Source organism: Staurois parvus, unplaced genomic scaffold (assembly GCF_062004578.1).
Source record: "Staurois parvus isolate SC_StPar_1 unplaced genomic scaffold, SC_StPar_1.0 ptg000090l, whole genome shotgun sequence".
Taxonomy (NCBI): Eukaryota; Metazoa; Chordata; class Amphibia; order Anura; family Ranidae; genus Staurois; species Staurois parvus.
The window spans coordinates 25,021,472-25,044,755 of NW_028317886.1; the positions used below are offsets into that span (position 1 = coordinate 25,021,472).

At 41.7% G+C, this 23,284-nt stretch overlaps 1 protein-coding gene across 1 annotated transcript in view; it reads right to left on the bottom strand.

The window, feature by feature from the left end:
• Positions 1–2,636: 2,636 nt before the first annotated feature.
• Positions 2,637–23,284, bottom strand: part of SMAD1 (SMAD family member 1) — a 94,761-nt gene continuing 74,113 nt past the window's right edge. The window contains exons 4-7 of the mRNA XM_089670492.1: positions 21,377–21,493; positions 9,952–10,173; positions 6,957–7,213; positions 2,637–4,065 (exon numbers count right to left, since the gene is read on the bottom strand). Of these exons, the coding sequence (XP_089526618.1) occupies positions 3,922–4,065; positions 6,957–7,213; positions 9,952–10,173; positions 21,377–21,493 (740 nt within the window). The 3' untranslated portion in view covers positions 2,637–3,921. The remainder of the gene's footprint in view (positions 4,066–6,956; positions 7,214–9,951; positions 10,174–21,376; positions 21,494–23,284) is intronic.

Here is a 23,284-nt window from a genome sequence, read left to right on the forward strand (position 1 = left end):
GCCTGTGTGAACTGAAGCCTATGCACCATCAAAATGCAAATAGTTTAACAAAAATAAAATCCTGCTTGTAAACTCTTGAGGGACACTGTCTGCAGATTAATAATTCATCTTGTGCGTGCTTTGTCGTTCTTGTTATAAAATACAACCCCCTCCCCATCAACCTGTCAATGAGCAGTATGCTTATTCCTTAACCACTTGCCTACTGTGCACTTTTACCCCCTTCCTACCCAGGCCATTTTTCAGCTTTCAGCGTTGCCGCACTTTAAATGACAATTGCGCGGCCATGCACCACTGTACCCATATATTTTTAGCAAGTTTGTTTCTCTTTTATAACATTTTTCAAACTGGTAATTTTTCTCCTTCACTGATATGAATTGATGAGGCAGCGCTGGCAGGAAGCACTGATGAGGTGGTACTGACTGGCACAGATTGGCAGCACTGCTGGGAACTGATGGGCACTTCTGGGGTTGCACTGATAAATCAGTGCAGATGTCTCCTTTGACAGTTACCGGCATTACTTTCCTCACACTGTCAAAAGGTGCTGTCGGTAACTGGCAAGTGTATTTACATGGTGTTCAGCTGTGACTGGACACAGCTGATCACATGGTGAAAAGACCACGGAGATTGACCTTTTACCAAGTCATGTGATCAGCTGCGTCCAAAAGGACACAGCAATTACAGACAGCGCTGATTGCATGCTGCTGGGGGCGCATTCTGGGAGGATGTCATATGATGCCCTCCCAGAACTGGACGACCGTGCTGTAGCCATTATTTGGCTATAGCGCGGTAGGGAAGTGGTTAATCAACTTATTGAAAAACTGCCTATTGGAGGAGGATAGGTTCCCGTTTGTGAATTTTACAACAGTCTTCGTGACAGCCTTACCCGTACTAAAAGGCTATAGAATTCTACTTTTTGCCCCCCATGCTAGCCTACCACCTAGTACTGCATTAGTGAGAAAGAGTAAATGGAAGATTGACATGTATGCCAACCCTACAAAAGAAGTCTTAATGGAATTCCCATTTAACAGTGTTCTAGTTTAGCACACGATACTGAAACACGCAGATGTTAAAAAGGGACCCAAAACGTTAATCAAAAATTGAAATTCTGCTCATTAACAGGTTATTAAAAAAAAAAAAAAGTCTGCATTAAGGTTTGTATTAGATTTCGCTTCATGCCTTGGGAAAAAAAAAAAAAAAAAAAAAAAAAAAAAAAAAGAACACAGCACTCAAAATAATCTAAGGATTTGTTTTAAGGCTGGCCTCCCATGTTTTCTTCCAAACTGTGTGGAGATTAACCACTTGCCTCCTGGGCACTTTCACCCCCTTCCTGCCCAGGCCAAATTTTCAGCGCTGCTGCACTTTGAAGGACAATTGCGCGGCCATGCACCACTGTACCTATATGATACTTTTATCAATTTTTTCACACAAATAGAGCTTTTGGTGGTATTTAATCACCACTGGGTTTTTTATTTTTTGGTAAACAAACCAAAAATTTTGAAAAAAAAAAAAAGTTTTTTTCTTAGCTTCTATTATAAAATTTTGTAGATTAGTAATTTTTCTCCTTCACTGTTGTGCGCTAATGAGGCTGCAGTGATGGGCACTGATAGGCAGAACTGATGAAGAGGCACTGGTAGGTGGCACTGATGGGCATTGACAGGCAGTACTCATATGGCACCGATAGGCGGCACTGAAAGGCAGTACTCATGCGGCACTGACAGGCAGCACCAAAAGGCAGCTCAGATGGGCACTGACAGGTGGCATTGATAGGGCTACACTGATCATCAGGGCACGGATCAGTGTAGATGTCTGAGGAATGCAGATTACCGGCTCTCCTCGCGAGCTGTTAGCGTGACAGCTCATATGGAGAGAAATGATGATAACCGGCATTTCCTTATTTACATGTGATCAGCCGTCATTGGACACAGCTGATCACGTGACAGAGCCGAAGTCACCGGCTTTTTCCGCTGATCCCCCCCCCCGGGGGTGCACACATGCAGTTAGAGTGGGAGGACATCATATGATGTCCTCCCAGAACGAGAAAACCACTGCCTATCCATCATTTCCTTCTATGGCGGGCGGGAGGCGGTTATATTGCACCAGCTGGGAGCATGGTTCTTTTGCAATGTGCTACATTAGAACACAGATGCTGTAGTTACTCATGGGCCTAGCATTATTTCATCCTGATCAGACACTCAGATGGCATCAGGGAAACAGGATAGCAATTCAGGCCCGGAATATTCCTTATTTTGGTTTCCCTGATGCCATCTGATTTTTGTTTTGGCAGTTGCAGCCCTTATGTAAATTCAAAGTAATGTAAACCTGTACTAACAAATACATAGGTTACCATTGTCACCCTCCTCCCAAAAATGCTAGCTGCTTGACTGTCAGACAGATCTATTCAATAGTGACATGCCTCAAAACCTGGATCAACAATCTAATTTTCAGAAGGAGGACAGCAATGGTGGCCTATGTATTTTTCTCAGTACAGGACCCCTTCAGAGAAGGTTACCACAAAGTAAAAGTGACAATTCAAAACCAAAAAGGCAGGTACTCTACCAATTCAGGTACATTTTGGGAACATGACTCAAAAGTGATATATTTGAATAAGAAAACAAAAACCACAAATTTCATATAAGTAAGCAATAATGACCGTTTATTTAAACTTCTAGTAAACACCATCCACTAGATTTGGAATAAAAGTACTTTCGAGAAGTACTACAGCTTAACTGTGAATATAAAAGAAAAACAAAAATAGTACAAAAAGTAACATCATAAAAAAGGGGAAAAAAAAAAAAAAAGTCTGAGTAAACCTTGGATTTTTAAAATGTCCACTAAGCTCAGCAGAAGTGTTTTTCAGGCTGTCCATTACTAAAGGAGGTGCAATATTTTAGTATTTTTTTTTTTTTTTTAACCATTGCTTTCTCCTACACTAGCGGTTAAAGCCGAGGTCTAGGACACTGCAGTAGTGTTACAATACAGGAAAGGGGGTCATAAAACTGTAAGCCCCCCCAGAAGACAGTAAAAGCATGTTAGCTAGGCTATTATGAAAAAATGAAAGGAATCAAGGCTGGTTATTGCCAGGAGAAATAATGCTTGCACTTCATTCAATCAGTTGTATACACCTGTGGAACTCAACTGACTGCATAAAGTTTTAAAAGAAAGCAGGAGGTGCATTACAAAACACACAGCAAATAAAAAAAAAAAAAAAAAAAAAAAAAAAAGGACCTTCAAAGCTGTGCTCACATTTTTAAACAATTTAAAACCATGGAACCTTCTCAAACCTTCAAATCTCACCTAGTCCATCCTAACTATATTTTATGCTTCGTAAAATGGTGGTGGTGGTGGTGGGGGTAGGGTTATTAACAAAAAAAAAAAAACTGTACAAACAGCAAGGAGCATCTCCTAACATCCTGATGGCCAATGCACATTTAAGTGACATGTTAATTTCTCATGTACAACTACTACTAAAATGTATTTTAAACAGATGAAATACAATGGCGCAGTTAAATTTGGGGGGCGGGGCAAGAAGTAGTATCAAGTGCTGAGAATGTTGCCAATCTAGAACAGCAAAGTTTGGATTAAATCTCATATCTACTATACAGCCAGAAGTAAATCTGCTTTAGTTAATACTTTACACAGCATGGTTTAAATTACAATGCTATACTGTTATCGCTATATATATATTAAAAAAAAAAATAAAAATTAGCTGCTGTGAAAATTGAGCCACATCTCAAAAAGTAGGGACCCTCTACCCCCTCTCACGTTGAGTTGGTCACAAACATCAAGTATTAGAGGCTCCCAAACTGTATATGTAAAAATAAAAATGAAAAAATTGTCCCCTCCTTTGCCAGTATGTGTCTGATGCATACATCCTTCAAGTACATGCACGGCTCCATAACATCCAGAAATGTCCAGTTCCAATTAAGACACAGATGAGATCGGGTTATGGGGGGAACCCATCTGAGTAAGTACTTTATCCAGCCACTGAAGAGGGCCGTGCAGGTGAATCTCAATCCAGCAGGGGGTGCTAGTAACATCCTGGCGATGATACTCTGCACCCCACCCCTAAAAGTGAAGATGAAAAACATTGTTTAGTTCAGGTAACCAAATAAAGACAGTTATCCAATAGAACTACAACGCAGTACAGAAAAAACAGAAAGCCAATGTTTTAACACCTGCTGTTTTTATAACCTTCAAAGTGGAACTTCACTCTCTCACTCAACATTGGCTATTTTTAATCCTCCTGCTGTTAGCATTAGTAAAACACACACACAGGTTTATTACATTTGTTTAGTTATTTCCTGGTTTACATGCCTAGGCAAATTATGTCATACATCCCAGGAGTCTCTCAGCTAAATACACCCCCCGCCTATCTCTGAGCTAAGGGCAGTTGGATTCCAAGAGGTAAATGCTACATGAATCTTCAGTCCTTAATCAATATGGCCAAGTACAGAAATGGTAGGGGCTTTTTTCCTAAGTGATTTCTCAGCATAAGCATGGAGACATGGATGGATGGGGGAGTTTGCTTTGAAAATTAAAAATTAATTAAACAGCGCCTTTGGTTTACGGTGCTCAGATACAGTGTAGTTCTGCTTTAAGATGGGAACTCATCAGTGACAAGAGCTTGTTTACATGGACTTTTGTTGGGGGAAAAAAAAAAAAAGCAGCTCAGACACAATGTCATTGCAAAATCAAGTCAAAGGGGATTGCTATAATGTAAGGTATCACATTACTTTAGATGTACTGGCAGGTTTTTGTTTCTTGAGAATTTATCCTTAAATTTTCCACTTGCGATTGCACCAGTAATAATTCCTGTCCTACAGAGACAAAATGATCACACCACCACACACAGGAAGCATTTTAGGACTATAGAACTTCTCCTCCTCATCCACCATAACATAGGAGGGGAGATGCTTTGTAGTCCACAGAAAACTGGGAAAACAATGCCAAATGATAACAGTGCAGCATAAGCAGAGAACAAAGTTATCAGCTCACTGGTAGGATCTTTCAATGGTATAAAGAAAGAAAAAAAATATATAGAGAGGTTCATAGTTAGAACTTACATAAACTTTACCATAGCTCCTTGAGCAAAATAAAAAGCAAATCAAGCTAATAAATGCGAGTCAAAGCATTTCAGAAGCACCTTAAAGCTCACTGCATTTTACAGCTTAAACCCATTTACCAAAAAACAGTGCTTTTTTTCGAGCCACACCCTCATCCTAAGACATCTCTAAAACTGCATTCACACTTGAGAGATTTGTAGTTTGAAGCTCCAAATATGCTCAAACCTAAAAAAAAAATAAAAATAAAATTGTTCACTAGAGAATGGATTTTTTTTTTTTTTAAGCGCAAGCATTTTTGGAGTTTCGGGCTTCACACTGATGCGGTGCGGAGTTTGCAGCGTTTTCAGTGCAAATTACACACTGCATCAGAATCGCACCCCATTCATGCGAACCGCGCGTGTGTATGTTAATACCCCAAAAGTGGTCCGCAAAACACGGTGCGAAGTGCAGAATTGGATCGCATAGGTGTGAATACCTATGCAATCCGATTCTAATGCGGACCCAAAAAAGGGTCCTGCATGTTTTTGGTGCGGGTGCGAATAGAGCCATACAAAATGTATGGCTCCAATCGCACCGCACACAAATCGCATGTGATTTGCACAGGAATGCAGTGCGGTTCCTGTGCGAATCACATGCGATATACCGCACATGTGTGAACCCGGGCTCAAGCTACAAATTGCTCAAGTGTGAATGCAGGGTTAGGGCATCATCATCCCGATCATCAGGCCTCAGAGCTGGCACAGCGAGGTAGCACTTTTGTATGGCTTGCTGCTTTATACCAGAAGTCTACACAGATCTGTAACGCTCATTTAGAAGATTACATGCAACTAGCATTTTAGCATAAATACTTTCTAAACTTTTCTGCGCTAAAGGGTTTTAGAGAATACGATATTTCCTCTAATCAGTCCTCCCATAGGAGACTGAGAAAGGACATGCTGGGACAATTTTCCTAGAACGGAGAAAATTAAGACTGAAGAGGTTTGCCAACATTTTTGCAATGTATTCAAGTGCCTTTTCAAAAAAGCTGGAATTTAACTTCACCACTAGCCCTCCAGAGGATTTACCCCCCTTCATGACCAGGCCATTTTCTGCGATACGGTGTTGTGTTACTTTGACAATTGCGCGGTCATGCAACTCTGTACTCAAATAAAATTTAGGTCCCTTTTTCCCCCCACAAATAGAGCTTTCCTTCGGTGGTATTTGATCACCTCTGCGGTTTTTATTTTTTGCACTATAAAAAAAAAGAAAAAACAATTTTGAAAATTTATATATATATATATATATATATATATATATATATATATATATATATATTTTTTTTTACTTTTTGCTATAAAACAGATTAAAAAAAAATATATAGTCATAAATTTAGTCCAAAATATATTCTGCTACAAAAATGGATACTATACTAATGACACTGGGCAGGAAGGGGTTAATATCTGGGGCGATCATAGGGTTAACTGTGTGCTGGTTTACCATTTTGTCTGTGTGCTTTACTGTGTAAGCACGCTGCTTTGTATTGCTCTGCTATACAGAGGAATACAAAGCGGCATGCTGACAGGGGAGAGATCTGTACTGTTTACATACAGACCTCTCCCGACAGTGTTCCTCAGCGATCGTTGGGTGCCAGTGGGGAATCTCCAGCCTGGACCCAGTGATTGACAGCTGTAGCCGCCAATGGCAGCATGGGTAGGGTGGCGCAGGCACCCCCTATCCTGAAATACAAAATCACGTATACACACGCACCACTGACGCCCTGTAGCAGTAGTTCTGCTATAGGGCAGTCGGGAAGAGGTTAAAGGCTAGTATCTGTATCTGCCAAGAGCTACTAAAAACCTGAGAAGCCATGGGGGGGGGGGAATAACAGGTTTGTATTCCATGCAAAATTATTACCTTAACAAAACTCATTCGAATAGTGCACATCTTGGTAAGTTCATAGACCGTCTCAAACCCGTGGTTTACTGACTGGGCCAGAAGTTGAGCAAACTCTTGGTTGTTGAAGATCTTCAAGCTGCATCCACTAGGAATCTTGCATACAGTTGTAGGATGAAATCCATGATGGTAATTACAATTTCGACTCTGAACAAAGATGCTGCTATCACTCAAGCACTCTGCGTACACTTCACCTCCAACATAGTACAAATGGACACCTACAAGATAGATCAGCTTTACTAAATTTGTGTAACACTTTATTGAGCACCACAGAAAAACTATTTTCACTTGCTAAACAAAAAGACAGTTTCAGTAAAACTTTAGAACAAAGTACATTCAGTTGTGTAAGGGAAAAAAATATGAAACACCATATAAGTGAAAGCCATTCCTATATAAAAGTAAACCTCTCCATGGCTCTAAAAAGAAGCTCACATGCTGCTTTTTCAATGTGCTATTAAAGTGTCATAGCCAACTTGGCTCTTTCACGTCTGCTCAGAGATCTATTAAATCTATGCAGACACCACAGTACGATATTACATTTGCAAAGGTCTTGGCTGGGGTCCCATATTTGACTAGTATTAAATACCAAATTAAAGGCCCATCAAAAAACTAAAATATTAGCTCATTTCACAAATGCATGTAAATGTTAGGAAACCCATCAAAACGCTGCTCCTAAATTAAAGATCTGACCAGGAGATTTTTCCTTTACACACCTAACCTCCTTTCATACTGAATCTACAGAGGATGTCTCCTTGTTTCAAATGGTTATAAACAGGATGGACTTGGCATGTAAGGTCACAGAAGGTAGCTTTCGCTCAGTTTCTCAAATGCTTGAGAACAAACAGCTATACAGGCAAGGAAGGGGCCACATGAAAATTGCAGTTAAAATCCAACTGAATGACAATAAAATCCTACAGCCTCGTTGCCAGCAACTGCTGTATGTCATTTACCATAGCGTGTTTCCTGAAGACAACAACCATGCATCATGCCTGGGCAATGTACTTTTAAAGTGGATATTGGTATTTCCCATAGAAGCCCATTTGACAAAGTGACAAGGTTTGAACAACTAGTAAGACAGGAACTGTACTGAGTATTGTCTCACTACAACAGGAGCTGCCTTAACAAGGAACATAAATGTATTTTGATAAAAAAGTTGCATATTTAAAAATGTGGGTTTTTTTTTTTTTTAGTATTTTAATGGTTGGGCTTACACACCAACTGGCAGCTGTATTTTATCTATCTATCTTACACTGCTCAAAAAAGTTAAAGGAACACTTTGAAAACACATGAGATCTCAATGGGGAAAAAATATGCTGGATATCTATACTGATATGGACTGGGTAATGTGTTAGGAACGTAAGGGATGCCCCATCGTTTGATGGAAATGAAAATCATCGCACTACAGAGGACTGAATTCAAAGACACCCTGAAAATTGAAGTGAAAAAATTATGCAGCAGGCTAGTCCATTTTGCTGAAATTTCATTGCAGCAACTCAAAATGGTACTCAGTCGTTTGTATGGCCCCCATGAGCTTGTATGCATGTCTGACAACATTGGGGCAAGTTCCCTACAAGGCAATGGATGGTGTTCTGGGGTATTTCCTCCCAGATCTGGACCAGGGCATCACGGAGCTCCTGGATAGTCTGAGGTGCAACCTGGTGGCGTCAGATGGACCAAAACATGATATCCTAGAGGTGGTCTATTGGATTTAGCTCAGGTGAGCACGGAGGCCATTCAGTGGTATCGATTCCTTCATCCTCCAGGAATTGCCTGCATACTCTCGCCACATGAGGCTGAGCATTGTTGTGCACCAGGAGGAACCAAGGACCCACTGCACCAGCGTAGGGTCTGACAATGGGTCCAAGGATTTCATTCTGACACCTAATGGCAGTCAGGGTGCCATTGTCTAGCCTGTAGAGGTTTGTACATCCCTGCATGGATATGCCTCCCCAGACCATCACTGAAACACCACCAAAATGGTCATGCTGAACGATGTTACAGGCAGCATAATGTTCTTCATGCCTTCTCCAGACCCTTTCACGTCTGTCACATGAGCACAGGGTGAACCTGCTCTCATCTGTGAAAAGCACAGGGCACCAGTGGTGGACCTGGCAATTCTGGTGTTCAATGGTAAATGCCAATCAAACTCTATGGTGCCAGGCAGTGAGCACAGGGCCCACTAGAGGACATTGGGGCCTCAGGCTAACCTCAAAGTCAGTTTCTGATTGTTTGGTCAGACACATTCACACCAGCGGATCTGGAGGTCATTCTGTAGAGCTCTGGCAGTACTCATCCTGTTCCTCTAAAAAGGAGCAGATACCGGTCCTGCTGATGGGTAAAGGACCTTCTACGGCCCTGTCCAGCTCTCCTAGAGTAACTTCCTGTCTCCTGAGATCTCCTCCATGCTCTTGAGACTGTGCTGGGAGACAGAGCAAACCTTCTGGTAATGGCATGTATTGATGTGCCATCCTGTAGGAGTTGGAATGCCTGTACAACCTCTGAAGAGTCCAGTATCGCCTTGTGCTACCAGTAGTGACACTAACCCTAGCCAAATGCAAAACTAGTGAAAAACAGTCAGAAAAGATGAGTAGGGAAAAACAAATGTCAGTGGCCTCCACCTGTAAAACCATTCCTGTTTTGGGGATCGTCTCATTGTTGCCCATCTAGTGCACCTGTTATTTTCATTAACACCAAAGCAGCTGAAACGTAACAAACCCCGCTACTTAACAATATCCTAGGAGTTTAACTGACTTGATGCTATACTCTGATGAAAGTGCCCCTTTAATTTTTTTTTGGTGTGCATGATACTTTCATATCTGGCTCCTGGTATAAGCCCACTCTGATAAACATTAATAGAATCTTTGAAGCAAGGTTTTAGATTTAATTTGGCAGGAGAGCGTGAAACCCAAAATATATATTAGTAGTATTTGCAATGTAATTCTTTCGGTAGGTTTACCTTTTCCAATATGCCGCCTGGTATTCTCGATAGTGGAGTTGCGGTTGACGTTGGACAAGAGCCCAAGGCAAAATCTGTTTCTGTTGTTGGAAGGATCGGTGAAACCATCCACCAACACACTTGTGGAGGAGGCATGGAACGCCTCTCCTACTCGATTGTTCAGCTCATAATAGACAATAGAACACCAGTGTTTTGGCTCCTCATAAGCAACAGCTTGAACATCTGTAACAGAGATATGGTTATAATCATTTGGCATGGGAACCAATTAAAACCTACAGCATAATCCGCATGCACGCAATGTCTGAAATTTTAACTTGTTAAACCCAGAATGAGAGGCATCAGTTATCACAATATTAAGTGTAAAAGTCGTTTAACACATTTGCTGCAAAACAAAATGGTAAGACTGACATTTGAGATTTCTCCATCTTAAAGCAAGTAGCACCGAATAAAATCCATGTGACAAGTTTTGCACAATTATTATGTAATGATTTGGAAGGTTCTCAAAGAAGAAATGAAAATGCATGTCAAATGCAGTTTTCTACTTCATCAGTTAGTGAAAATGCATGCCCGATTTTTTTGATTGTAAAAGTGTTTCTCGCTTTCTGCAGTGAACATCACATCTGTGCAGTTTCCTGTGGTATAAATTTGAACAGATTATTGCAATCAAACTAAAACCATAATATTAGAAAACTAAATCGCTTTGATTACTTTTTTAATATTGATTTTAGACCCACAGAAACTGTCTGAAGTAAACCCAGCACCCATTTTATTTTTTACTCCATACTGGAGAATACCATCTTGAGTAATAAAGTTGCATTATGTGAATGTTACTGCAAGTAAAGGCATTTTAACTGGCTTTTAACCAAGCATCACCACTACTAGTAATAACTTGGTGAATTACAATGAAAAAAAATAGTATATTCTGCATGTAAATCCAAACAATGAACTTCCTTTTTGATCTACTTTGTTCTGTTAACTATGCTATTGAAAGATTTGATATAGCTATTCGATAATTTGGAAAAAAAAAAAAAAAAGGAAAGAAAAACCCACAAAACTACTGATCTTCTCAGAAATCCACTGAATGTAATGTTAGCACTGTTCTAAGCTATATCTGGACTACAGAACAACTCTCCCCAATGTTATGGAGATTAAGGGTGGTTGTTCTGTTGTAGCGTGACACGGTCTCCTCCACAGATATAGAATCAGAAGTGTGAGCTGTCGTCCTAGAAAAAGAACTGTTACTGGCAGGATCAAGTAAAAGCCAAAGTTTGTAATTTTATTTTTTAGATGGTGACAGCTCTCTTTGTTGAAATCTTCCATTCTCTGTCACAACCTGCTGACTGTGCCCACCCTTTTCCAGCTCCCTCCGTCATGCATAGAAGCTGTACTATAGCTTTGATCGATGAAGTGCTCCATGAATGGCAAACAGGCCTATGAATGAAAGGTCTCATTTTTAATTTACAGAAACTACAGTACAGCTTCTACAAATGGAGGGTGTATAGGAAAGGGTGAGCACAGTTGGCACCCGTGATGCCTCTGACAGGTCCAGAGTCTGTATTACTTCTGCTGCACCAGAAGAATAATGCTGCATGGGCACAGGAGGGATGGAAGTTTTAAACTTAAAGATTGTAGCCTTCAGCAGAAGAGAAAATTGAGAATGATGGGGAAAAAATAAAGGATAAAGTTCCTTTATTAATAGATTACAGCATATTTAGGGTGTAACATGTTACTAACTAAGCGGACCCATAACTCATCTCCCCGCATGGTGATAGCGGCCCAGGGATAGTCTCCGCATACCCAATGTTTCAAGCTGCATCATTTATTTACAGAGCTCTGTGAATGGGAGAACTACAACAGCTGTTAGTCATTGTGGCTGACAGCTTATATTTCTCAATAACCTACCAGGGTGCTGATGAGCACTCTAGGTAGTTCACCGATTCTTCCTGCCATTCATTAACTTCCTGCCCATATGAGGTATAGGCAGACAGCTACACTGACAGTCTGCAGGAGGACCGATCTTGAGTGCAATGCTTTATATGCTTAATAAAAAAAAATAAGTAAACATTTTCTTACCTGTTAAAGATGAGCACTTATTTTTCCATAAAAAAATGTGAATGTATCCTTTAACTTGCACCCACACAAATGACCACACAGTATTTGTGAAAGGTCCTGCAACCTTCACATTAAACATGAGGCTTGGTGAACACATCCGTATGGAAGTGTAAGGGAATTGGAAGCTACTGAAGCATATCAAACATACTATATACACACACACACCTCTATTTTGCAGTTTCTTGGAGCACCCTATTGCCAGCATAATTAAAATGTCTCCTTATTAAGAAAGGGTTATTTCACACATCAAGATACCAGTAACCATCAAGGCTACAGCTTTCTCAAACTTTGTAAGATATGCTGCCAGCTGGCAATTCTTCTGGGATGAATCATCCCTCTCTCACAGATTTCTTGCACAACTTCCTTACGTTTGCTATAAGTCATGCAGAGCAGGTGCTATGTGTCTCTGTTCCCAGCAAAGGCCAACAATGGAAATCACCCAATTCTACCGACAGGATGCAGCTTGTTAAATGAAATCTCACAGGACCAACAAATCTCCAGCAGAATAGGCTGCTGAACAGTTGAAATGAGATTTAAGTTAACTGTTCAGCACAGTGACATTTGTTAAAAATGAAAGCAATTAAACTATTACAAAAACCAATACAGTGAGATAAGGCAACTCAAAGAATAAATTGAATAGTGAGGGCACATATGACCAACTGGGAGAAGCTGGACTATGCAACAGTCTGAAGTACACAAAATTCTTCATTAAAATAGAGCCAGTCTTTAAATAAAGTTACTAACATTAATTTGTTACAGTTTATGGAATGGGAAATTCAACTGGTCAACCCCTTCACGCCCAAGGGTAAAACAAATTTAAATGCCTAAGCACAATTCTGCAACGTTGACGTGTTAGTAAAACCGTACATATCACCACAACTACTTTGTACATCCAGGTGGATTATACCTTTTTTTTTTTTCTCTTTATGCCAGGAGTTAGAGAGATACAGTGTATCTCTCTTCTCCATTCATAGAGAGAAAAAGCAAGGGGGCCGGGCTGTACAGTGAATGATCACTGTGATAGCCAATCAGAGGCTATCACAGTGATCATGTGACCCCGGAATCGGGAATCCCGGGTCCTGATCGTTAGAACGGGACCCGGGGCTCTCTGTGACACCGCGGTCTTTGTGCTGGGAGTGCGGCGAGCTTTCGGCACAAAAGACAAGTACACAAATATGTGGCCCCACAGAAAAAAAAAAGCCCAGTTCTGCGAGGCCGCATATTTGTGTGACGTCGGCGTCAAGGGGTTGAACCCCCTTTTCTGTGCACAGTGGAAACCAGACAACACGAAATTACCATGAACCAAAAACAAACTACAGCAGATGTTCTGGCATGGCTTTTCAGATCAGCATGGTGCCCAAGTCAATTATTAGAATGAATTAACTGAAACACTCATTTACCTAGCTTTTAGTCAGTTCGATCAAGATTACAGGGAAAATGGTTTATAAAATGTAAAAAAGGATAGTGTTTGCATTGCTCACAGTAACCAATGTCAGTGCATTTTTTTTAAATAAACTAGAAAATTAATGGAAGGGGAATTCTTTTTAGGGCAACTTACTTTTTCATACAAAAAGGCAGCCTAAGCATAATGAGCTTGGTTCTGCTGATATAAAGGCCAATGTATACATACTTTTAAAAAGATGTTTGGAACACATACACAAAAAAAAAAACAAAAAAACAAAAAAAACAAAAAACACACCACACAACATATACTTACATACATGGATGCAGCATTGGTCCGGTGATTAATTTGTCCCCTACAGCTTGTAAAACTGAGCAAAGACTGCTGATTGCTCAGTTCTAGGTCTTTACTGAGCAGAGAGCGGTGAGCGTCAGTCACCGACTCTCTGCTCAGCTCCTACAGCACTTACTGGAGCACTGGGCTGTGGAGGAGGTGGGAGCAGCTGGCTCAGACTCAGCGGCTTGCTGAAAGACTGAGCCATCTGCCATCTGGGTGGATGCAGACTTTAAAGTCAGGATCTTTCCAGATTCCAGACCAAAAGTGATGTCATCTGACTGCAGTTTTTATCGTGCTGTCAGCTGAAAACAGGTCATGGTGCACTCAAGTGACCCACAAGAGGAAATGTGTAAATGTTTTGTATATTTCTTCATTAGGGACAGGACTGCATGTTACATGCTTAAAGTTGAGCGACACCAAAAAAGGGAAGCACCACTCTAAGGCCTCATCACCCGTTAAGGATTGGCACCTTTGGGGACCAGGGGTGGTGGTTTGATGGGGCTGAAATGTGACAGGTGCCAGCTCCCACTTCTGCTGCAAACGGTTTGCCCCACAACTACACCCCCCCCCCCCAATGCAAGTTGTCACAGCGGGTTAACCCACAATGAAGATGCCAGCACCAGGGACACAGGACAGACAGTGCAACTGGCTAAGATAAGGACATCGCTGGAGTCTGTTTTCAAAAAAGTCAGCAGCTACAGTTTTGTTTTGCTTTTTTAAGCTTTTTTTTTTTTTAATTTTGACTGGAGCTCCACTTTAATCTTAGCCAGACGGTAGCGCATAGTTTTCATATTTTCCTTGGTCTGTTGCGCCTTTCTTGCAGAGCATTAACTCAAGTTGAGATTTACATGCGTGTGAATGAGTCACAGCAGCTGCTCTTCCTTTATCAAATAGCTCCGTTCAAGGGTTCAATTTGTGTGCTTCCAGGCAGGCATCTACTGCCGTGTTGTCTCTTTAGATAACCCAAAACACTCTGGGAATCCTATGTATTATATGAAAGCATATCTAACCCAAGAGGATAGAATATATTACAATTTAGCCTCTTATGTTCCCAGAGCCTTACCATTATGCTTTAGGGGACATGGGCAAGGTGGTTCATAACTCGACATTTGGTGGACCTGTCTAAAAGTGAGGTTACTTTGGATACAGGTATACAATTTTATATGCTTCCTGACTGGGACAAACCTCAAAAAGTTTCAACAGCAGGTTTTATTGGGCCACCCAGTAAAAGAAACACCAAGGCATGCAAGACGGCTTATCTCATGAGTTTATAGCTGCACAAACTGCTGCATCAGGATCCTGAAATTCTCCTACTATACAGTTTGATCAGGTAAAGGCTAAATTATCCTGGTTAATGATTGAGAAACTTTCTGCCATCTTGAAGGATAAACTAAAATGATTCGTGGACACCTGGATCAAGTATCCCTGCGGCAATGTCTAGCGCCCCCAAGAAACATTTATGATGTTTGCAGAGCTTTATGGTTGCACAGCCTCTCTCTTTCCCCACTATCTTACTTTCCTCGCTTTTCTTAACGAATGGTACATTTATAGTAACATCCACTTGGTTGTCTTAAAAAGAATGTGTTTTACCAAACTCATTTCCCTAACTTGCTCATTTTGTCATTACTGTTGATAGAATATTTCTTAAGCTATAAAACATGAGGAAGGATGTGGTGGGGTGGGGAGAGTGCCCCTGGTCCCAGTCCCACATCCCTTTGAACTGGGGGAGTGGGGTTGTCTCCTTTTCTAGACAGGGATAGCTGTATTTTGTATAGAAAAACGGTTAACTGTTTTTAATTGTGTATGTATCTATTTTTTGAAAGAACCACTGCTTTTATTAAAAGGAGTTTGAACTCTTACTGTACACTTTCCGAAAATACATTTTGGAAGTGGACTATATTACAGCTTACCAATCCTTAGATGTGATGTCCGCACCAATTTCCTTTTCTTAGGCTTCTTTTGCCTTGTTGATCCTGCCAGTAACATTTTGTTCCTACGTTGACAACACTCACTGTACTGAGTCATGGAGGAGCAGTGTTGTCACCCTAGGGCAGGACTACAGATCATCTCCTTCTCCTATTTTCTATAACATAGCGAGAGGTGTTCTGTAGCTTTCATTAGGTAGCTGGGAAAGTCAACAAAAAACTGTTAGAGATTTCAGTTTAGCTCACAGGAAGTGAACAGGAAGCTGTATTTCTGGCGGGACCAATGGGTATTTTTCAGTTCTGGCTGCAAGTATGCACTCTGAAAAAGGAAAAATGAATGCAGACACTACATTTAAAGCGGAGTTCCACTCACCCTGTAAAAGAAAAAAAAAAAAAAGTCAGCAGCTGCAAAACCTGTAGCTGCTGACTTTTAAAAAACAGCCACTTACCTGTCCCTCGGTCCCATGGTGTGTCCCCCACAGACAGTTTCACAGGCTGTCCTGTATTCCAGGAGGCCGGCATTTTCAGTGTGGGCACCCGGCTTTGACAGCTTGCGGCTTCACAGCCAGGTACCCACTGCACTTCATGAATGGTCCTGTAGTCTTCTGAGACCTGTCACGTTTTTGATCGCCTAGGTCAGTGATGGCGAACCCATGGCACGCGTGCCACAGCCGGCACGCTGAGCCTTATCTGTGGGCACGCCAGGAGAATACCGTATTTTTCGCTCCATAAGACGCACTTTTTTTCCCCCAAAAAAGGGGGGAAAATGTCAGTGCGTCTTATGGAGCGAATATAGAGCGGCCGGTCCGGTATTTCCACCGCCGCCGTGTCAGAATACCGGGCCGGCCGCTCAGCTCTGCAGTGGGACCGTACCTGTCCCTCTATCCAGCCGCGCGCTGTCTTCCCGGCTTCTGTAGTGTGCGTGACAGCCGAGTCCCAAGTGTGCATGCGCAAGAAGCAGTGCTCTTTGTGAATGGTAAGGCGGTACCTGGGACACATGACAGATCCCAGAAGCCGCCGGACCAATCACAAAGCGCAGCGCTTCTCGCGCATGCGCACTGGGCATCCGGCTGTCCGACGAGCGCCCACACTACAGAAGCCGGGAAGACAGCGCGCGGCTGGATAAAGGAACAGGTAAGATAAAAAAAAAACTCTGCGGAAGTAAGAGCGGGTACCTGTCAAATTCAGGTACCCGCTCCCCCTCCCTCCCCAAAGGTCAGCAGTCATCTGTACTGTCCGCAGTCTCTGGTCATCCCTGTACCGTGTCCGCAGTCTCTGGTCATCTCCTGTACCGTGTCCGCAGTCTCTGGTCATCTCCTGTACCGTGTCCGCAGTCTCTGGTCATCTCCTGTACCGTGTCCGCAGTCTCTGGTCATCTCCTGTACCGTGTCCGCAGTCTCTGGTCATCTCCTGTACCGTGTCCGCAGTCTCTGGTCATCTCCTGTACCGTGTCCGCAGTCTCTGGTCATCTCCTGTACCGTGTCCGCAGTCTCTGGTCATCTCCTGTACCGTGTCCGCAGTCTCTGGTCATCTCCTGTACCGTGTCCGCAGTCTCTGGTCATCTCCTGTACCGTGTCCGCAGTCTCTGGTCATCTCCTGTACCGTGTCCGCAGTCTCTGGTCATCTCCTGTACCGTGTCCGCAGTCTCTGGTCATCCCTGTACCGTGTCCGCAGTCTCTGGTCATCCCTGTACCGTGTCCGCAGTCTCTGGTCATCCCTGTACCGTGTCCGCAGTCTCTGGTCATCCCTGTACCGTGTCCGCAGTCTCTGGTCATCCCTGTACCGTGTCTGTAGTCTCTGGTCATCCCTGTACCGTGTCCGCAGTCTCTGGTCATCCCTGTACCGTGTCCGCAGTCTCTGGTCATCCCTGTACTGTTAATTAGTTTGCACTACTGTACGAGTTGTTTTTTCTAACCCAAAAGCTCGATATTCAGGTTTCATTGCAGTGTTGGCACTTCGAAAGAAATAAGTTGGTTTTGGGTTGCATAGAGCAAAATATAAAAAAAATTGAGAACATATGAACATTGAAAAATTACTGCAAATGGCCTCAAACCATTATAGCTTTCCATTAAATGCAAGACTGTATAGGTTTACCTCGGTTTGCGAACGCCTAGGTTAACGCAATTTTTGATTTACGAATGAAAATCCATTGAAAATAATGCCTCCGTTTACAAATTTGCATTGGAAAAAAAAAAAAAAAAAAAAAGCGGTAATTAAAAACCGGCACCATAATAAAAACGTTGCGGGGTCCCCCCTCCATTCATGCCAAGCCCTTCGGGGCTGGTATGGGTTTTTAGGGGAACCACGCCAAAATTTTACAAAAATACCAGACCCTTATCCGAGCATGCAGCCCAGCAGGTCAGAAAAAGGGGGCCCCTCCCATATTTTTTAAAATTTTGGCATGTGAGTTCCCCTCAAAATCCATACCAGACCCGAAGGGCTTGGTATGGATGGGAAGGGGGACCCCACACAGTTTTTTTTTAAATATTTTTTTTAATTGCTGGCAATTCTCTCTTTTACATTCAGCTGTCAGTGGGGAGCCCCGCTGACAGCTGAAACATTAACACATGGTTGTCACTACTAAAATACTGCATTACTTGATAAAATAACTTATGCGGTATTTTAGTAGCGTTTACTTTTTTCTGACCTCTGGAACGGATTAATTTGTTTACAATGCACTCCTATGGGGAACGGCGTTTTGGTTTATGTATTTTTTGCTATAGGAAAAGTCCCACAGAACGAATTAAATTCGTAAACTGAGACAGGCCTGTAATCCAATCTACATACAAAGAAAGCATTTGAAAAGAGATAGTATTTTCTTATTCAAATTAATGAATGGCAAAGATTACATTCATGATTAAGTGACATTAACTTCTGCTTCTGAAATCTCTACATTGCCTACTGATCAGTTGCAACTTCTACATTTTAGATATGTTTAAAAAGATCATAGTTACTGATGTACAGAAATGTATATATCATTTTATTTAGGAAAACTAGGCTCTTGTGGTTGTGTTCGACCCAAACATATTTTGTATCCACTGTGAATAGTGGTAGGTTTTAAAAAAAAACTAATTTTATTGGAAATAAAAAAAAAAAACACTTTATTCTGCTATTAAATAACTAATAGTTTCAAGCACGTGGCATCACAAACTGTGTTTTGTTTAATTGCGCAGCTACAGAAGATTAACTAAAAAAAACTGGAAAAAAAACTAAGCAAAATGAAGGACAAAGACCTAAAACTTCTTTTCAGATTAAAGGAAAAAAAAAAAGAAAAGTGGCTGCTAAAGCTCATATGTGCAGATCAAAGAATTAAAGAAAAACTTTGATCTACATATACAAGTGAAAAGACAAAATACACTGCAACAGTGGTGTTACAGTGTTCCCTTTATACATCAATCAAGCACGCAGCCACTGTATGCATGAAACACAGCCAAGTATCATAACTAAGAAAAGTGGACTCAGCTGGGAGTAGAGAGGTAGCCTTGGGCTTTTTAATTGACAGCTTGTATCTCAAATATCTTTATCAGAGTAAGTATACATGTCATGTGGTACGTACACTGCTACAGTGGTCATGTGGTACGTACACTGCTACAGTGGTTCTAGAACTAAGAACAGGCCGCTTTAAGAGAAATGTAGTGTCTTGGGCACCCCAGAAGCCCTTTATCCTAGGGTGCACTTTTTCCACAGAAGTAAACAAATGGCCCATTTTTCCCACAACTCCATAATGTCCATACACACCCCTCACATTAAGAGCCATAAGGGTGTTATGGGAGATTAAAGTAAGTTTGCCTTGTAAGCCATTAACTTTCTAGGGATAAAGGCAAAATTAATACACCAGTGAGGAGTGGATAGACATGTGGGGTGCTTATTTTATCACTTTTTTTTATTAGAAAGCTTAGCAATATAACCTGGTGATGTGTACCTAAAAAGGGACAACACAGATTATGGAAGTCTTCCATATGAACGCTCTTGAGAAAGCTAGTTCCTGGCTGCCAATCTGATACTCCAACTTTGTTGTCGGAGCCGATGACCCAGGGCAAGTATAGATCTAATAAATGCTTAAACTTTTCTGATACTTCTTTACAGCACGCTTGTTTGGGGATGGACATACTGAAGTCAGACAAAGACAGGCATCTAACATCAAGCCCCTATACTTTCATGCAAGAATGGCTTTAAAAAGGGTCTGCACATCTTAAGATTCCCTGAGGATTCCCATTCCATGCAGCTTTCATTGAAAACAAGCATCCATATTGCCATACTTCCCTTCTAGTTTAAAAACAGCCCATCCACACTCTAGGTTGGTGGAGGAATGCTCCCCACTGAGCGATTGTATTCTGAGAGCAGAGACGCTTCCCCACCATCAGAGTACACTGATCAGCACAGCTGATCGAGCAGGGAAAATCCGACAGGACATTGTAAAGAAGTCGATCAGTAGATTCTGTGGCCCAGTCCCAGGAATTGGAAGAAATCCATAGTTGCACTGCCCCTGCCCTATGTTTGGTGTGCCAGAAGAAGTAAATGCCATTATCTGGACAGGGTCCTTCCAATGCTGCAACCGGTCTGCCAAAGTCTCCTCTGTAAGTTGCGATCACTACAACTGCCATAATATTCCTGTTTTATAAGTGATGTAACCAAGGCTCCACCTACAAAATCAGATTTGGGAAGGAGAAGAATGCCAGAACCAGATGGCGCAAGGGTGTGCAAAGTAAGCAATTGTGATTGTACTGTATCCACTAGACAAGCATTCAAGCCTTGCAGTACAAGTTGGGATCCACTGCAAGGGTGTGTGTGTGTGTGTGTTTTTCTTTTTTTATAAATCACCTGAAGTATAGCTTTAAACTGTGATTCAGTGGAGCAGCTCTGTGCATAATCTGACCACTTTCTACAATTTGGTACCCAAGTACATGACCTGCAATGAAATGCTGGGTGTTGAGCAGTGAAAAGAAAAAAGGGAAGTAGGAACAACTTTCAGGCCAAGAGAAAACTGTTCCCACGGGAACAGCATAACATGTTCCTAAAACAGAAAGTGAAAAACAGACAACTAAATGTGCAACTTTAAAATAAAGATAACAGGTGTCAAAGCCATCTTTTAAAAACTTTCACTTTAAGCAGAGGTAGGGCAAAGGCTGTCTGTCCCGTGAAAACAATGCTTGCATTCACGCAGCAAATGAAGTATGTCATTATGACAGTAGAGTGTTTTATAGCCCTATTTTCATATTTTAAAAAAGGATGCAAAGTTCCTGTGTCAGCAGAAAACTCAGAATGACAAAACTTCACATGAAAAATGTGAGACATTTCCTCTGGTTATTTTAGGCAAGTGGATACATTTCAGAAATTCTTCTGTTTAGAAGTCGGGGAAGGGTGGCTGTACAGAGTCCGAAACATGCAGCTTATTACATTACTTTTTAACAGTAAGCTTAAGGGTCTGTCAGAGCCTGGATTAACAGCTTACCCAGCCCCATTCAGAATTAGGGAGACACAGATTTTTTTCTTTAAAAACAGCTTTCTCCTTTTATGGGGTTAGGCAAACTTTGCACCAAGTTTGTATGGGGAAGTCTCAGTGCAAAGTTTGAACCCTAGTAAAACTGCACCCTGCCACATAGAGAAAAATTATTATGGATCTGTCTAGGCATTCAAACCAAGTAATTACCTGATCGATTTATTTCTTGAGGGATGGGGGGCACCAGCATGTTTGTATCCATTTGCTGAGAGTTGTCCTGGGTCATCTGATCTTCAGGAGGCATATAAGCTGGAGGAGGGGTGTCCGCTGAAAGACATTTTAACAAGGAAACTACTAAATGAATGCTGCAGATACAGTCACCAAAACTCAACTAAGGTTTGAAGAATGGCAGTTGGGAGTTAGGAGTAGCAAATGTTCAGGCAAAACAAAACAAAAAAAAAAAACGACAGACTCTACATCAGTATACTATAGGTAACAAGTACAGTTTATTCAGCACAGAAACTCTGACCTTGATTGTCTAGCTTTACCACCTTGTTGGCACAATATGGCACACTTCCATTTTTATTTTTTGAAGAACAGGCCCACATTTTACAATACCTTTTTCTTATACTTGCCTCATTTGCTCTCCTGTGGTTGGTCCCCAACCACAGGCACCACCCTCCTGTTTGGTTCTAAATAGGTAGCTGGCTGTTAGAAACACCTGTGCAAACACTCTCCAGGGTGAAGCAGCTTATGCCCATAGACATTCACACAACATCTAACAACGCACGCCCCTGTTACCTCCTCTCTGCAATTTGGGAACCAATTGCACCACAGCTCTGTACCCACAAGGTCAAGGAAGTGGAACAGATCGAAAGAGCCAGAGATAATGAACAGGTGCCACAGTATTTGGGGATGGTGGTCGGGAAAAAAAAAAAAAAAAAGAAGTACTAGAATGCCTAGCATTCAATACCACTTTAAAGTATAAAGTTAAAAAGGCCATAATTTTTTTAAAATCCATATACATCTCGTCTTGGAAGTAATGCACAGGACGTAGATTAACCACTTGACAACTGAATGACGGCTACAGCGTGGTTGTCGAGTTCTGGGGGGTAGGGCGTCTCATATGACATCCTCCCAGAACGTGCCCTCCCGCACGCCCCCTGATCACGTGATGTGGTAAAAGAAAAGCCAATCACAGCGACTTTTTACCACATGATCAGCTGTGTCCAATGACACAGCAGATCACCGGGTAAATGCAGCTGCCGATTTCACTTTCCTCACGCTGTCATAGCGTGAGGAAAGTACTGCCGATAAACGGCAATTGTTAGAAAACAGATCGGCACTGATGATCAGTGCCCAGCAGTGCCAACCACAAGAGCCCAGCATTGCAGCATCATCCGTGCCGCCACCCATCCGTGCTGCCTATCAATGCACATCAGTGAAGGAGAAAAAAAAATTACCAGTTCGCAAAAAATTAAGGAAAAAAAAAAAAGTTGGTCTTTGTTTCCATTATAAAATTTAGCATTTTGTTTATACAGCAAAAAAAAAAAAAAAAAAAAACCCACTGGTGATTAAATACCACCAAAAGAAAGCTCTATTTGTGTGAAAAAAAAAATTACACAAATTTCATATGGGTACAATGTTGCATGACAATTGTCATTCAAAGTGCGACAGTGCTGAAAGCTGGCCTGGGCAGGAAGAGGTATAAGTGCCCAGTGTTACTAAACCCAAGACCCTGCATTCACTATTTCTGGTCTTCCACAGTACACAGAACATGGAAATGCAATTATTTTAGTAAATAAAAAATGCTAAATCCATTTTCCCATCAACAGTTAGAAGTCACAAGACTGTTCTATCATTGTCCAGCAGAGCACTGGTTAAAGCTTGTAGGAGAAGTTTTCTTTCTGCTCTAGGAGGATGAAGAACCCCTGGCCCCGTGCTGATCATATGCACTCCCAAAGAACAAAAAAATACCCTCTAGCACAACACATTCCAAACTGAGCATGTGCAGAGTGTCTCCACATGATATGTCTTATCAGGAGATAAGAGGGGGGCACTGGAAGAAGGATCAAACATTCCTTTTACACAATGCAGAGGATTAATCCCTTAGATTCC